Raw genomic sequence first — 15,060 nt, 5'->3', positions numbered from 1 at the left:
ACCAACGACGGCCACAAATAGGAAGCACAAAAGAAGTACAAGTCGGACATACACGCGGACATTTCATCCATCGTGGATAATAGCAGAAACTGTGAGAAAGGTGTGATCGAAATCCGTCCGGATCGTATGACTATCTAGCTAAGGGTCCTACGTAACTGATAGGACACAATTGTTATCCGTATGACACCGGTATTTACTACTGTGCTTTTAAGATGGATTTTACCTTCGAACACGTCGTTTTCTATTGTAACTGTAATTGTAACTTGTCCTCCACTCGACAAAACCGAGCACCGGATCGCCCTATCGCGCCTATCCGGATACGATGGACTGACTTTTCAGCTACGGGTAAATTCAACGCGGGGAAGACAGAAATTGGAAGACAGACTTCGCGAGAAGGTAGTGCCAAATAAGAATAATAAATTTAATTTGTAATAGACATATTCCATGTGTGTGAGAGAAAGAGAGAGAGAGAAAAAAAGAGAGATGACCTGCAGTACGTTTTTGTCAAAAAAAGTGTTTAATAAAGTTGCTATAAAATGATGGTACAAATTATTAAAAAAATAAAGTTTATTACTGAACCGTAACTTATTAGCATCATAGTGCTAATATTTATGTGCGTGCATGAATTATGATGGCAATATTAAAAGTAAAATATTACGAATAATAATATATGCTACACAAAGTCAACAGGCAGCCTTCAAATCCTTGAATCCTTTAACCAGCTATTAAGCAGCTTCCAAGCACCATATCACATATTAGTGTAAATTTAAATGATTTACTATTCAAAATATAAGCACTTAACGTTTCCATATTAAGGAGTTTGCTTTTACGGCTTCCTATACATTTTTCGAAACAGTAACAGAAAACAGGTTTATATTTACAAACAAAAAAAAAAGCTAAAACTCGAGGAGATGTATACAAATGATGTTCTAGTAAGTTGGGTAGAATAAAAATTGCAAGTCTTATTATTATTTATGCGTATTTTCAAACACGCACTGCCTTTTTACTTTGAGTAAAACATTCCCGCATGAAAAATGATTTGGAACGAAAATTAAGGAAAAAATTGGTTTTGTTTCGGCTCAAACAATTGTTTAAAAATTCCCTGCGAATTCATTTATTTTTCCGCAGCTATTGTATCACACGCAAGTGCATCGAACGCACGGAAATGTAATGAATCATCCGTACGCAGAAGTACAAAAACAACAACCGCTGCAACCACTGCGTTCGACTGTTGGAAAGCCCGGAACGTGTTGTAACAAAACTAAAAACAAACCGTTGAATCTGGCGTCTCCTCGTCGATCAACAAGTGTGTGAGACGGTCGGTCGGCAATTACAAAAATACGCAACGCAATGTGTACCCATCCTCGTAAAGCGATGGTTCGGAATGAAAACCGAACCTGACGGCATACCCTCGCACGCTCATATTCACGTGGTTCAGTTGCAGCACTGCGGCGTATAGTTTCTCTCACTCTCTCAATAGTTAAGGAAAACAGCAACATTAGGCACAAGTAGAAGGAGCGCAAGTAGAAGAGAAAACGGTCACAATAATAATGCCAAACATACATCCGACGCGAAACATTCGGTATCGTTGAGAGCAAACGAATAAAAAAAAATTGCGAACAGAGCGAAACAAATGGAGACGCCTGGTCGTTTGTACAAGCTCACGATGCTCGAAGGAACGGAAGCGAACACCCGACACTGATACCATCTCTCACTCTCTCTCTCGATTTCTTCCCTCTGATCCTCAGGCACACCTCCACCGATGGGAGGAAATAAAATTGTGGTCGGAAAAAAAACGCAAAACGATCGTCAAGATCGAACTTGAAGCAAGATCAAAAGCAGGACAGTGTAATCATGATCATGACAGAAGGGTGCCTTTTTTTTCTTCTCTTCGAGTTCGGGCCGGCATCATGAGAATGTTGTAGCAGAAAAAAAGGCGGCCAAGTCCGCACCATTACACACCTACACACACGCACGCACCCTTGCTGGCGTCGGCCATTTGCCGACGGGAGGATTCGGAATTTGCCGCTCGTACATGTTCGGAGGACATGCAGCCAAAAAACCCGTTTCAGGGGGGGGGATGGAAAAAACGTTTCGACGAACGACCGTGTACAAATGATCGTGAAGCAAGAAAGAAAAACCGCCCGAACGCAGATCTGCAAATTTCTCGTCACCGTGATCGAGAGCCAACGAAACACGGCGCACACGGGACGATTCAGTTTCAGTCGAGCTTTCGAGCAGTAAAGTGAGTTGAGCGGCTAGACAAGAGCTTAGCAGTTGGGCAAGAATCGGTGGTTTGGGGTGCTGTGTGCGTTGAGGATAGGACGGTAGTGGTTCGAGTGTTACGTACCCTGGTTCATTTGGCCAATCAAAATATGTCGTTCCTGCGTGCAAACCGGAGCTAAATCGTATTTATTGCACGCAAAGTGGTTATAAGTGGGCTTCAGATAAGCCTAATCGTAACGTTATGGGGATGTTAGAGAATGTTGAAATGACGCAAAAAAAGCGAAAAAATAGTGCACTCAAATGAAAAATAGTCAGAAATGTTACAAGTGCTCAAGAAAGTGTGATAAATCTCATCCAAAGAAGCTACTTCTTGAAGGATGTACTAAACGCGTCTACTAAAATTACTCCCGTCTACTAAGATATGAATTTTACGGTACGATAAACGATCCTCACGCGATCGTTCGTCCATTTCGCGAATGGAACGGAAGTGATCGCGTGCGGACGAGGCGCAAAACAGTACTAAGCCGTCCAGAAGAAGGGCGACAGAAAAAGGGCCCAATTTTTGCCGATGGAGCCTCCTCTGCAAAAAGCTGATTGAGTAATCGCACAACGGGGCAAAATCGTATTACATAAGGTTGCTGTGTGGTGTGCAGAAGAAAAAAAAAGCCCCCTCGTATGCTGATCACATAATGCATCGTCGAAAGTGTGCAAAAATCGGAAAAAAGTCCCGAACGCAATCGGATCGTGATCGGATCGATTTCCGAGTTCCGAAGCTGCGTCTGTGCGTGTGACGAATGTTTGTGTGCCGATATGGTGGGGTGTTGAATGTCACACTCAACACTATGTTTGTGTCGTGCACTATTTAGCATCGCAATCGCTAAGTAGGTGGCTTAAAACAAAATAATCGAATCTAGCTCAATATCCCTCCGCTCATCGTGCGAGCGTGTGTGTGTGTGTGGCTGCCGGCATTGCCAAAAAAAGGTTACGAAGACGCACAGTGTAGACGGGGTGCAACAGGTTTTCCCGGCGGGTTTTTGCTCCGAAGTGCGTTCACATCGGCCACAGTGGGCCTACAATTCTTCGACCGGCGTCGTGTTTGTCAGCAACGAGTGATACCGATCGGCGCATAAGCGTCTGTGTATGTGTGTGTTTGTGTCTTTGTCTGCATTGTCTTGTACCAAACCAACAAAAAGAAAAGCCAACGCTGTGAAACTCGTGTGAATCGTGAAGGAAAGTTCGTGAACTCAAGCCACACACACACACGCACGCACGCACGCACCCAAGTCGTCCGTAACGTGGGGGTTATTTTCGATCCCGATACACCGATTCGGCCGGTTTGGGTCCTCGCGTTATCTGGGCGTTGTTGATGTGTGCTGCGGTAACCCATCGTCGAGCTCTTCCATCTGGCCGCGAGCGGTGTTGGGCTTCACCGTAGCAGCTGTTTTGACGGCTGGCGCCGGAATTGTGCTGCGATGCGGTTCGAAGCCGTTCCGCGTGTGTGAGTGCAGTGATTAAATGTACGGTAGCGAAACCTGGCCCCCTGGGTCCGGTTATCCACCCGGTAGTAGCAGTGATTTGGGGTTGAGTGAAAATGAACCCGATCGTATCGCGTCGAGTGCGTTGCCGGTGGGGCTACCGAGGGACGATTGGGAGGAATGGGAACTTGCGTTCGTAGGCCTGGGAAATTGGGGGAAATTTGATATGTTTTGATTGCCGCGTTTTAAGCGGACGATGCCGGTGAAAGATGACTTGATTTTTGCTATGTTTTGAACAAGATATGGATAGTTTAGAGGCATTCAACTAACTAATTCGTTCAAAGTTTTTTTTTAAGTTTTAAGAATCTTTGGAAATCAGTTCCTTTAAGTTTATGTTTGAGACAACTTCCTTTTTAGTTTAAATGTTCCTTATGATATCAAATTCAGTTTTAAAGCGATTCTTTTTATATGGTTTTCTTCTTGGCATTTGATTTGACGGTTACAACACATTGTATATTCTAGTACTCGTTAGCACTTCTGTAGTGTTAGTAATACTTTGTCTTTCTTTTTGGCAGTTTCACTGATATTTTCAATTCACTTTTGCGCTGGAAGATAAATAAAATAATTTTATATCTCACCAATCGCTTGATGGAAAGAAGAAAACTTACGGACACTAAAAAGTTTACTGTTGTTTTGTAGTGTTTTTTTAAAATAAATTAGGTAATTTAAGGAGGTAATTTGGTAAGGAGTTTTGTAACTCCTTTGAACTCCTAAGCTCTGTGCACTATAGCAATACGGCCAGGCTGACCTCCATGAATACAAAAAAAAAACCCGTAGATATAGAATCCATGGAGTGAATTGATTTTGATTGCATACATACAGGCGTTAGTAGAACGTTAAGAAGTTTTCTGAAGAGCATCACGTTTGCAAGTTTCCTGGCGTAAAAAATTAAGTCAGGTAGATCTAACTAAAAACAATGAAAAGTTTTATACATCGGTTAGCAAACCCAAAAAAAACACAACTGTAACGTGGTGAAATCGAGCCACCGAACACATGCTATGCGAAACCAAACCCGAAAGGAATCAATTAACGAACACATCGCACACACGCTAGCAGAAAAAAAAACACCCAAAACCTCGTGACACGAAGCGCAGAATTCGATTATCGTATTTTTGCGCACCAACGCACTAATCGGGCGGTGAACGTGTACAGCGAGTGAGTGTTTCGAGCACCGCAACAAACAACAGTACTCCCTGCTCTTGCTCCCACCCGCCACACGTGAATTCGGTTCGGTTTTGTTAACCGTTTGCCAACAATTTATAGAATCTAGAACATGGTATTTTAATTTAAATTGAAATTTCACCGCAAGCCGATGCGCACCGTTCGGGCGATGCGCGACAATGTCGCCGTTCGCACACAGCCGCCGTGTTGTGTCGGGGAACGAAGTGTAGCAGCAAAAGGAAAGGTTAGGTCACGCGTGACGGGGAACGCGATAAGTAGCGAGTTAGTAACCCAACCGGGTGGTTTCGAGGGTGTACTCAACGAGGAAGCACTACACTAGGTGCTAAGCTTCTAGCACGGGGAAACTGCAGCATCTTCGACGCGGTAACAAAATCCCTCAAAAAAAACGAAAACCTATCGTCGGACAATGACAGACGACAACACAGCCAGACGACAGAGAGACAGAGAGAGAGTTCGAGTCGGAGTCGTCCGGCGAGAAAAAAAGGAGGTTAATCCCAAGCTAATAGGGAAGTGTCCCACAAGGCGAGGCAGACGAGGATGTGACCGGGTGTTTGATTGCCAGCCAGCGATAGGCCGGCGTAATTTATAATTAGCGCTAAAAACCGGCTACCATTGCGTACGTCCACTGACGGCACTGGCTCATGCGTTGATACCCATGAAAACACCAGTCCCATGCAACCGACAACCGTCCTCAGGTTCTCAGGATTTCAAATCGTATCAAATCTGCCTGGTGTGAAGTTCTGCAAAGCATAAACCATCCGCAAAAGAAGCCGTAGAGATATTTTAAGGTACCATCATGGCGCTGATAACAGCGGCGAAGCTGAACAAATATTGTTTGGTGCGATGTTTTCATTCATGTGTTGTACGCGTACAAAAAACCCCGGGCAGTTGACCGAAAGCGCACCGAAGCGCGCCGCCATTTTCTTCCTTCTTCTCTGAGGATCATTTTGGCACCGGTTCCTCAATATGCAGGCAAGGCTTCTACTTACCCGAGCGTTCCTGTATGCATCACGTTTTCACTCGCATGTCACAACATGCTTCGACCGGTTCCGATTTGACATCGGATAATCGTTGCTTGATGCTAAAGATTTGTTACCGTCACATCCGTGGTTGATGCTGCTCGATGTTTTGAAGGTTAGGACGTCGATAAATCTTGTAATTTGACCACACCGGGCAGTGCCTCAGTACGCGAGCTAGGAAGGTTTAGCCGGCGGACGCTTTGATAATTTGAAGTGAAAATGGAGGCTATGGTGCTACGCAATCCAAGCATGCCTTGAATATTTTAATGGATGAATTGGATGACAAACGCCCTGATCCCCTTCGTTACTTTTTTCCGCGTCCGAATCCTCCGCGGAACACTAGATCATTGGAGCCGGCACCCGCATCATCACGCTTGTAGGATGTGGACGCTGCCGGACGTTCCAGGCGACGATACACTTCACGATCTTCGGAGGGTCGTTGACTCGGGCGCTTGCTCACAGCATCCGGAACCGTCCGGGGACGATTGATCAGTGTCGAGGGAACCAACTGCGCCGGAAGATGGAGCAAGCCGCGCAGATAAATGATGCCCTCGTTGGTCAGGGTCCAGTAGTGATGGTTCCAGCAGTAGCATTCCTTCACGAACTGCCTCGATACGAGAGACTTCATTGTGTTGATGACGTGCAGGTTCGAGACCAGCTTCAGCTCGCTATGCATTGCCCGATTACGATTCTTCATTGCCCGATTACGAACCACCATTACACCTTCGGCAAACAGCAGCTTGTAGATGGCGATACGATGTTGCTTCGGCATAAACATCCTTCCGTTGGTTTGATACCGTTTTTCAGAGCGAATCTTGGATTGACTCTGTTGAAATGGGTTTGCAGAAATTTGATAGTTTCAGCTAATACTAGAGAACTGGGCGAGAGGGCACGATCCAGCACTTCCGAACGTTGCTTTTCAACTGGAACTGGAGGCCGGGTTGCCAATCGCACCAGGATTCATGTAAACGTCAAGACATAACGCTGTTATGAAACTTTAAACTGTCAAACGTTAGGCTGACATTTGATGCCGTTAGGCGTTATGCGTTACGGGTTTTGTTTTGAATATCATTTCGATAACGTTGTGCTCGAGCGGAAAATGTTTGAGGCTTAATTTAATTGCGTCTAGACCTGTTTAAAAAAGTTTTTATGTGTTCTAGTGAGCATATTTACATCGGCTTTGGGGAAAAATAATGTTCAGAACATGGTGTGTTCTAGAATCTCGTCAGTAAATGATCAAAAGCAGTGAGTCAAGATCACCTGATCGTTCCATCAACAAGAGTTATATTATTATCGTTTAATGAAATTATAATTTTTCGTTACTCACAGCTTTGAAATTTGTCCACAAAAACCGCTCCATCGCACTAACGTTTCCCTCCACCAGAACGCAACCGGCATGAAAGCCGGCCCATAAATTTCAAGGCGAGGCCACATATGATCTTGAAAAATATTAATACCTGTCCACCAACGCGAAAGGTGTGTGTCCGACCGGGAAGCCAAGCCATTAATTCACCATCGCCAGCACCGGTGCCGGTTGAGCAAATGTAAAGATGAGCACATTTTACGGTCACTCTCTCTGGCCCGCTGACCGGCTAAAATAGTTTATTTACGATACAGGTTCTGTTTACGAACAGCAGCGCGGTTTTTTTTTCTTCCCATTCTCGTCTAACCCATCGAAAGATTACGTGGCGGAATGTTGGAATGTTCCTACCAACAGCTCATTTCCCGTACCGTGTAGGCGTAGTAGCTGACGGTAGCTTAACTGCTTACCTGTTCCCTGATGTTTTGACGGCAATGGCACGGTGGTCGATTCTAGACGCCGGGTGTAAACAGCTTGTAGCCAGGTGCGAAATTAGCGTCGGCTCACCTGCCGCAAAAACGGAAACAGGCTCAAAATCACTACAATGTTTTGCCAACATTTCGTACCAACAGCTCAAAATCTTCCCTTGCCAGTTGAGGTGTGACCCCGATAGGCCGATACTTTTCTTTGGGCCAATAGAACTGCATCGATCGAACCACGTTTGACGTGTTTGCGCGCTGCAAACTATTCCGTTTCACCTTGTGCCGGTTTGATTTGCGATGGTCATTGCAGCTGAAGACGAATCGCCGTTGCGCAATCTGTAATTGAAACGCCGCTAGCAGAAGTTAGCCGATTGAGAGGTTGTGGTGAAATTGGGAACTAAATATAAATCTTAAAAGCCGCTCAGCATAAAATTACTACATCGACGGCGCCCATTTCATTGTTTGAGGTTAGTTAGCAGTCGACTGTCGACTGTCTATAGATCATCGGCCTCAGTAGTTGGTGTTTTTATTGGCCTTTGAGGCACGTATTGCAGCATCTTTCGGATCGGTTTCGTTGGCAATGGTTGTGGAATGTTGAGACATCCTTTGCTAATTGATTGGTTGGTTCGTTCGGTTGTCGAAAATTGGCCTAGAGGAGGAGAGATTAGTTGTGTAAATAGATCAGATAATTGTCAAATTACTTCGCAGTCTTGACATGCTGCAGAGGTTTCGTGGTCGTTTTGGCAGACATGCCTTCACTCCATCTTAGTTGGGGTATACCAAACCTCCTCTGTCCATGTGGTTTTCCTAAAAGTTCCATGGTAGGATCTGAGCCTGCCAATTCTTATTCTGTGAGATCTCCAGCTTTCTTTTTCTTGGCATCGAGGTCTTGGCCTGCTGCAACAATTTTCGACACTGTTCTCGGTCTACGGCCGTCATCTGCCATTATACCGGCCATTGTTGCGGATGCATCGACGCCTTCTTTCCTCATCTCAATTTGGGCTTATGACTTTCGTCCATGTACACAGCCTCTAAAAACTTTACGGGTCATCCATTGCTATTCTCATGACATGACCGACCTACTGGCGAATCTAATTCCCTGAATGATTGTGAGGTCACCATACAGTTTGTAAAGCTCGCCATTGTAACGGCTCCTCGATTGTCCGATTGGCACAATCGGGTCAAATGATTCTTCTGAGCATCTGGCTGTTGAACGCGACTAAGAGGGTTTCGTCAGTGTTGGAAATAATCCCGTTGAGTTCTGTCGTCTGCCAATTAAATAGTTTGGGCCTGAATATGGCGTACGTATCAATTTTATCACTCTAGCTTAATTTGAGCTTAGCACGCGGATTCCCTAAAGGGGCTTTACGAGCTAGGTTGTCCGGTGCCATTTTCATAACATGACCAGCGTACTGGAGACTCTAAGAGACTCTGTCAAGTCTAATTCCTTGCACAATAGAAAGATTCACGTTCAGTAGCCAAATATCAAATAGTCCTATTCGATCTACAATTTTTCAATTAAATAAGAATGTTTTTTTGTACTATATATCTGCAACAATAGCTTGAATGTTATCTCACGAGCACCAAATTATCACTAAATACAAAAAATCTAAAAACTTAACCATCAAACGATTCTTTTAAAAGAACACACAGTGTAGACTAGCTATCTTACACATTTAAGTATTTTTTCTGATATTCTTTTTCCCAACGGCATCAGTTTTCCCCCTCGTATCAGGCGATAAATAGATCAATCTAAACCCCGAACGCCGTTCCGATTGAATACTCGCGCGTGTTGGTGCAGTAGTAGTGCTGTGTAGTAGTAATAGTATCTAATGCGCAGTGTGTGAGTGTACCTAGTGCACTGAAAATTACCGGCAAAAGTTCTCCCCTCCCCTGGTTAGTGTATTAGTGTGTGTGTGTGTGTGTGCGAGGAGTTATTTAATGCTACTGCATTCTTTCTGAACTAAACATTCGGACCATCTCGGAAAATCATCCTCTCCATCGGCAAGTGATAAGCTCTTCGATTCCGTTTCCCTCCTAGCCGGCCTTGAGGCCGGGAAATTCCTCGTTGCTCTTTGCTCTCTTCCTCCACCCTCCCTGTTTACCCCTGTTGTTTGCTTCTTACGAGTAGCGTCATCCCAGGTCCACCGTCAGCATGACGCTGAAAGATGAAATACTGACCGCCGATGTCAAACCTGGTAATGTGTGCTGCTATTTTTTTCGGTGTTTTGTTTGTATGTGTATGTGTGTTTGTGCTCACACTGCAATGGTATGGGTGGGTGGGTGATCGTCAGCCCGGAACGCATGTGATGACTAAAAGATGGTCCTGCTCACATTCACACCCTGTAATTTATGTACTTTGCCCGCACGTGTTCGGTTCGTCGCCTACTATGTATTCATTTTCCGTCACTAGGTAACCTGTGTTGCTGAAAGGTAGACATCTCTTCTTCACGCACACACACACACACACCGTTGCAAGGGCAAGATAGCGACACACAAAAGAGAGAAATGCCTTCTCAGTTGACAAGGTCATCGTTACGTTCGTGTTGATCGTTCCCGTCAAGCCTTTTTCAACTGTGAACGACCTTTTTTTTCTCTGTGCAAGACAGACGTCAGTTGACAGGTTTCACGGTTCAAGACGGTTCGATTCTTTGCGTGAGCCATAACGCCTATGCACATCCAGAGGCGTGTGCGCTAAACGGTGTTTAACGTGTGACTAATTTATCTACCCTTACCGATACGCGCCATTAATTTTAGGTTGATTTGGGGTTGCTGTTTTGGCTTGCTTTGGCGCAATCAAAAGTGGGTCTCTCGATTTAGCATAAAATTTAGCATAAACATGTGGCAGTTTTACGAGGATCGTATTACCAAGGGGAGGCACCATGCACCAACGTGTCAATTAGCTGCATGTTGATTAAATGCGATTGCATGAGCGTGTGCAGTTAGAGGCATGGGCGCAACGAGTGCGCTGTACGCCATATAATTAAAGCCGATGGCTGTGATTTATTGCTTTTTTATTAACACATTCATTCGTTTTACTCGAAACACCCTTTAGCGTTAGTGCAAACGCGTGATCCTCTTTGAGAGTGTGCCGTTCTATTAACTTGCCCTGTTTTACGGTAGACGATGGGATGTCAGTTGCAAAATATTTGGCGCGTAAATCGGGCGCCCTACGACGATGGGGGATTAACATGTGCATTGGTTCTGTTTTTCAATCATTCGTTGAAGAAAAAATAGTCTGTTGTGTTTATTCTTTATTTTGGGGTGAATGAAATAAAGTTACGCTAGGATGAGTAACTTAAGCTGCCGATGTGAGTGGGGTAATGAAATTAAATTTGTTGAAAAATAAATAGTTGTGAGATTTTCCCTTCATGGCATTGTGACAGTAAAAGAAATGAGAAGAAAGTGAATAATTCTTTGTGGGATGCTTTCAACGTGTTCCTTATATTATAAAGTTGGTGTGACGCAAATAAAGTAAATTATAGGCCAGAAGTTTTTTATTTAATATCCAAACTTAGCCTCCATACAAATCAGAGTAAACCACCAGGCGTCTCCATCTGTACTTTTTTGAAATTTAAATAATGTTATACAAATTATTCCTCTCCATCTCACTCCGTGAAATACGACTGTATACTTTACTTTTAACTGCCAACCCTTTCAAAATTCCAACGATGTCTCACCCTAATTCTCACCCCAGCCACCAAGCTGTTTACCAGGATGAGGATCGTTAAATTTTACGATCCATAACCAATCCTGGCTCGTTGTCATCGTGTTGTATTTATCCACACATCTGTTTATCCTCCCCTTTCTCTGCTCCCACTCGTACTGTTTTGTTGCACCACGTTAAAGAAATAACTCAAAACATTCATGTACCATCTATCCCCGGTCCGGTTAACACCTTTTCGTCGAGTGTTTGAAGTGTTTTCTGTTTATGTGTGTTATGCGATTCCGACAGAGCAGAGTACGTTGTATAGAAAATGTGATCGTGGTGTTAGTAGTCACAGAAAAAAAGAAAATGAACCCCACCCAGGCAGTGCAAGTAACTAAATCCACCCAGGAAAAAAAACTAATGGTTTCGCGTAAAATGTGGTGCGATCGTAAATAATCACGAAACCCGAATTTAGATGTTGTGAACCCACCATATGAAAGATGCTCCTTAGCTGTGCATTTCACGAACATTTTATGTGTAATAGTTATTTGTTGACGGTGAAAGACGATTTGCTAAAACGTGTAGATGTTTTGTTTTTCGTCGTGAATTTTTCTGGTTGTTTTTAATTAATATCTTTTTTCCTTCACGGACTGCGACAGACTTCGGCGTGTCCTATAGCAAGGAAGACATCGTGCTACCATCGAAACGTCCGAACCGCGCATCTCAGGCGTCCCCAGCCGAACCTGCAACACAGCCCTCCCAGCAGCAGCGTGCACGGGAGCCCGACTGTGTTGCGGCCCATCGTCCTGAGTCACAGCGACTGGCGACGAGGCCGATCTATCACTACCGTCCATGCAACACGACGTCCTCCGGGCTGCGCTACTCCAACGATCCCAACGAATCCGACGACGATAACCCTAGCGAGGGATTTAAGGTAAGTGCAGTTACTTTACCTTTTTAACAGAACATCACTTCAACGTTGCATTTTCTTACTTTGATTCGGACCGATACCAATGGTAACCCAAACGTTTGCCTGGTGAATGATGAGGGCGAGAAAAAAAGGCAACACTTTACAATTTAAAATTTAATACATTACCGAAGGTCCCACCGGGATACGACCTTTGGCGGCGCTAGAAAACAAAATTACTGGCCCGCGCAAAAAACACCGCGCCGAACGTAATTAAACAATTTTCACATTCTTTTCTCTCACACTTCCGTTCGACTTTGGCTTCGGTACATCCACTCGACCGTACTCTGGCAGTTTGCCGGTACTGCCACCGCTAAGAGTTGTTGATGAACATGGGTGTTTTTAAAAATAAATTACCAAACACCTCGTGGGAAATTTCATAGCGTGTGTTGTGAAAGACAAACGCATACAGTAAACAAAAAGACAAAAAAACGGATCGTAACCAAGCGAAAAGTCAATCCCAATGGCACAAGATTGTGCGCAAGATTTTCTGGGGAAATAAGGGTTTAATTTTGAGTGACAAAAAGCGCACTCTAGTGGTGGGTATTTCAAGTGGAGCTTTCGTAAGTTGGGAAAGACGTCACTAGTGACGCCTGGTAGAAATTGTTGGAACCATCGTTGATTACTCTTTAGCTTAGATGATTTTTGTCACTATTTTTTTGCGAAAGGTCGAAAGTATTTTTTTTAAATCCTATTATATTTTTCTTAGTTTTTTTTTCATCATTTTGGCTTACGAAAAGTGAAAAAAATTAGCAATACGGCCGTTCTTTATGAATAAAAAAAAGAAAAAAATTAAATTAATATACTTTTTCTTGAACAACCAGGCGCCTCCATCAAATAATATTAAGACACTATGGCTTCGTGACAAAATAACTATTTTCAAAAATAAAGCAATAACCAGACACTTGAACAACACGATAGAATCGAAAGTAAACATAATTCAATTTTGAAGGTGCGCTAACCCGTGGCCACCTGAACCCGGTGCCAACAAGAGGGTACTTTGCAGGATACATTAAATCATGTATGCATCATTAAATTTTACGCGTAGCGTTTAGAACCACTCGCCATGAATCAGATGAAATGATGAGCTAAGTGTCGAGAGTGGTTTTATCGCGTTCAAACTGTTCACGACACCTAGGGTGATGGAAAAAGTCCAACTGCATCCGCCCGCCTTTCGGACGTTCAACGTGCGATTAAGATGTTTGTTGTGCGTTCTGTCGACAGGGGACATTGCGAGTGGTAAATATGGCGCAGGTGCAATAAGACATCACATGTGCGTTGGTTTAAAGCAAAGATAAGTTTTTGTACTTGCATGTGAGTTAAATGGAAACATACGTTTTTACGCTTTCTAACAATTTAAGAATTTAATCAAAAAGTTTTAGTTCTCTACCCTGGCGTGAGTTTAATTCTCCTATTTCAACCGAAAAAAAAAATCATTTCGAAGTCATTTTTGTCCCGTGTAAATCATAAACAACAAACCCAGCACATTTAGCTGTAATTTGATTCATAAGCTTCTGCCTGTCCCAGTGTGGGTATGACAGATGTCACACGAAACACGAAACACAGCGATTAAATAAGTTACATGCGGGACACTTTTTAAAAAAAAAACGCTTCCTGACTCATGCCGAAAAAATGGAGGCGCACGGTTGCTTGTAGAAATTATTTCATTTTTAGACAAAAAATACAGCCACAAACCCCCCTTAAGATTCTAGTGTTAATGAATGCATTCCTGTTCTTTTTTTTCGAAGCACATTCTTTAGTACTAAATTGACCGTCAAAAAAGATGAGCGATCGCTGTGGGAAAGTCGTTCAGTTTTCTTTGCACCCAAAGTTGATCCACTGCCAGACACACGCGTCCGACGGTAGATCATCGTGCCTCTTTTGAGCACAGTAAGCAGCCAAAGCCCATCGCTCCCTATGATGTATACCAGATGTGCAACTCGACCCGGTTCAAGCGGGCGACCATTGCATACACGATCCTATGCCAAAAGCGGGTCGAATGTTGTATGTTTAGCTCTTGGCTGGTGCAGCGAAAGCGCTCACACGTCCGTATCCATTGTGCAGCATACACGTAACAGTTGGCTGCATGCGGAAATTGTGGACGAACATCAACATTTGCGTTTTGTTTTTTTTTTCCACACAGCAGACAATAATTCGACCGTGTTTCTCTTGCTTCTTCTCTTTGCGCAACGGTCAAGGTCTATTTATCGCCGTAAGGGTAATAAAGAAAACGAGGAAATGAGGATCACTTCACTTGCTAGAAGGATGAAAAACATTCCGAACCAGTCGGTTATGGTTTGTTTTCTCGGGTTGACGCATCCTTTATGGGCAATTTTTCTGCGGGGGTTTATGAAAGCGCAAGCCGGCCGGACTTTGGGCTTGGAGTTAATTTAGCACTTTTCTCCATGGAATATTTCATGCCCAAGGGTGATGATGCTGCCCATTAGCTCTGTACCCGGTTGAAGGGTAGAAAAAATTGAAACCGACGTACCGAGCACGGAACGTATGAAATAAAAAGGAAATTTAAATCCAAACACAACCCGTCTTATTCAAAATACTTTTCAAAGGAAGCGGAAAAGCCGGGAACGGTCGCTCATATTCCACTGCCACGATTGCACTTAATCCATCGCCCCCCCCCCCCTCCCCAGCATCTCATCTGTCAGGTCAGGTTTAACGGACGGCACTCCGTCGTATGCATTG

At 43.9% G+C, this 15,060-nt stretch overlaps 3 protein-coding genes across 12 annotated transcripts in view; 2 read left to right on the top strand and 1 right to left on the bottom strand.

Moving 5' to 3' along the window:
• Positions 1-971, top strand: part of LOC118509022 — a 3,908-nt gene extending 2,937 nt beyond the window's left edge. For all 6 annotated transcript variants that reach the window (XM_036049053.1, XM_036049055.1, XM_036049054.1 and 3 more), the window contains one exon: positions 1-971. This exon is cut by the window's left edge and continues 88 nt beyond it. The gene's annotated coding sequence lies outside the window, so the exon portion shown is untranslated.
• Positions 972-2,138: 1,167 nt separating this feature from the next.
• LOC118509019 (obscurin) overlaps positions 2,139-15,060 on the top strand; it is a 65,262-nt gene continuing 52,340 nt past the window's right edge. For 3 of the 5 annotated variants that reach the window (XM_036049039.1, XM_036049038.1, XM_036049040.1), the window contains exons 1-3: positions 2,139-2,245; positions 9,462-9,942; positions 12,053-12,327. In XM_036049039.1, the coding sequence (XP_035904932.1) occupies positions 9,900-9,942; positions 12,053-12,327 (318 nt within the window). In that variant the 5' untranslated portion in view covers positions 2,139-2,245; positions 9,462-9,899. The remainder of the gene's footprint in view (positions 2,246-9,461; positions 9,943-12,052; positions 12,328-15,060) is intronic. The other 2 variants (XM_036049041.1, XM_036049042.1) reach the window with 2 other exon arrangements.
• Positions 6,267-6,740, bottom strand: LOC118508831 (40S ribosomal protein S10-like). The gene has a single exon (XM_036048577.1). The coding sequence runs from the start codon at positions 6,738-6,740 to the stop codon at positions 6,267-6,269; it is 474 nt and encodes a 157-aa protein (XP_035904470.1).

This window comes from Anopheles stephensi, chromosome 3 (genome assembly GCF_013141755.1).
Source record: "Anopheles stephensi strain Indian chromosome 3, UCI_ANSTEP_V1.0, whole genome shotgun sequence".
NCBI lineage: Eukaryota > Metazoa > Arthropoda > Insecta > Diptera > Culicidae > Anopheles > Anopheles stephensi.
This window is presented reverse-complemented; position numbering and strand designations above follow the sequence as displayed.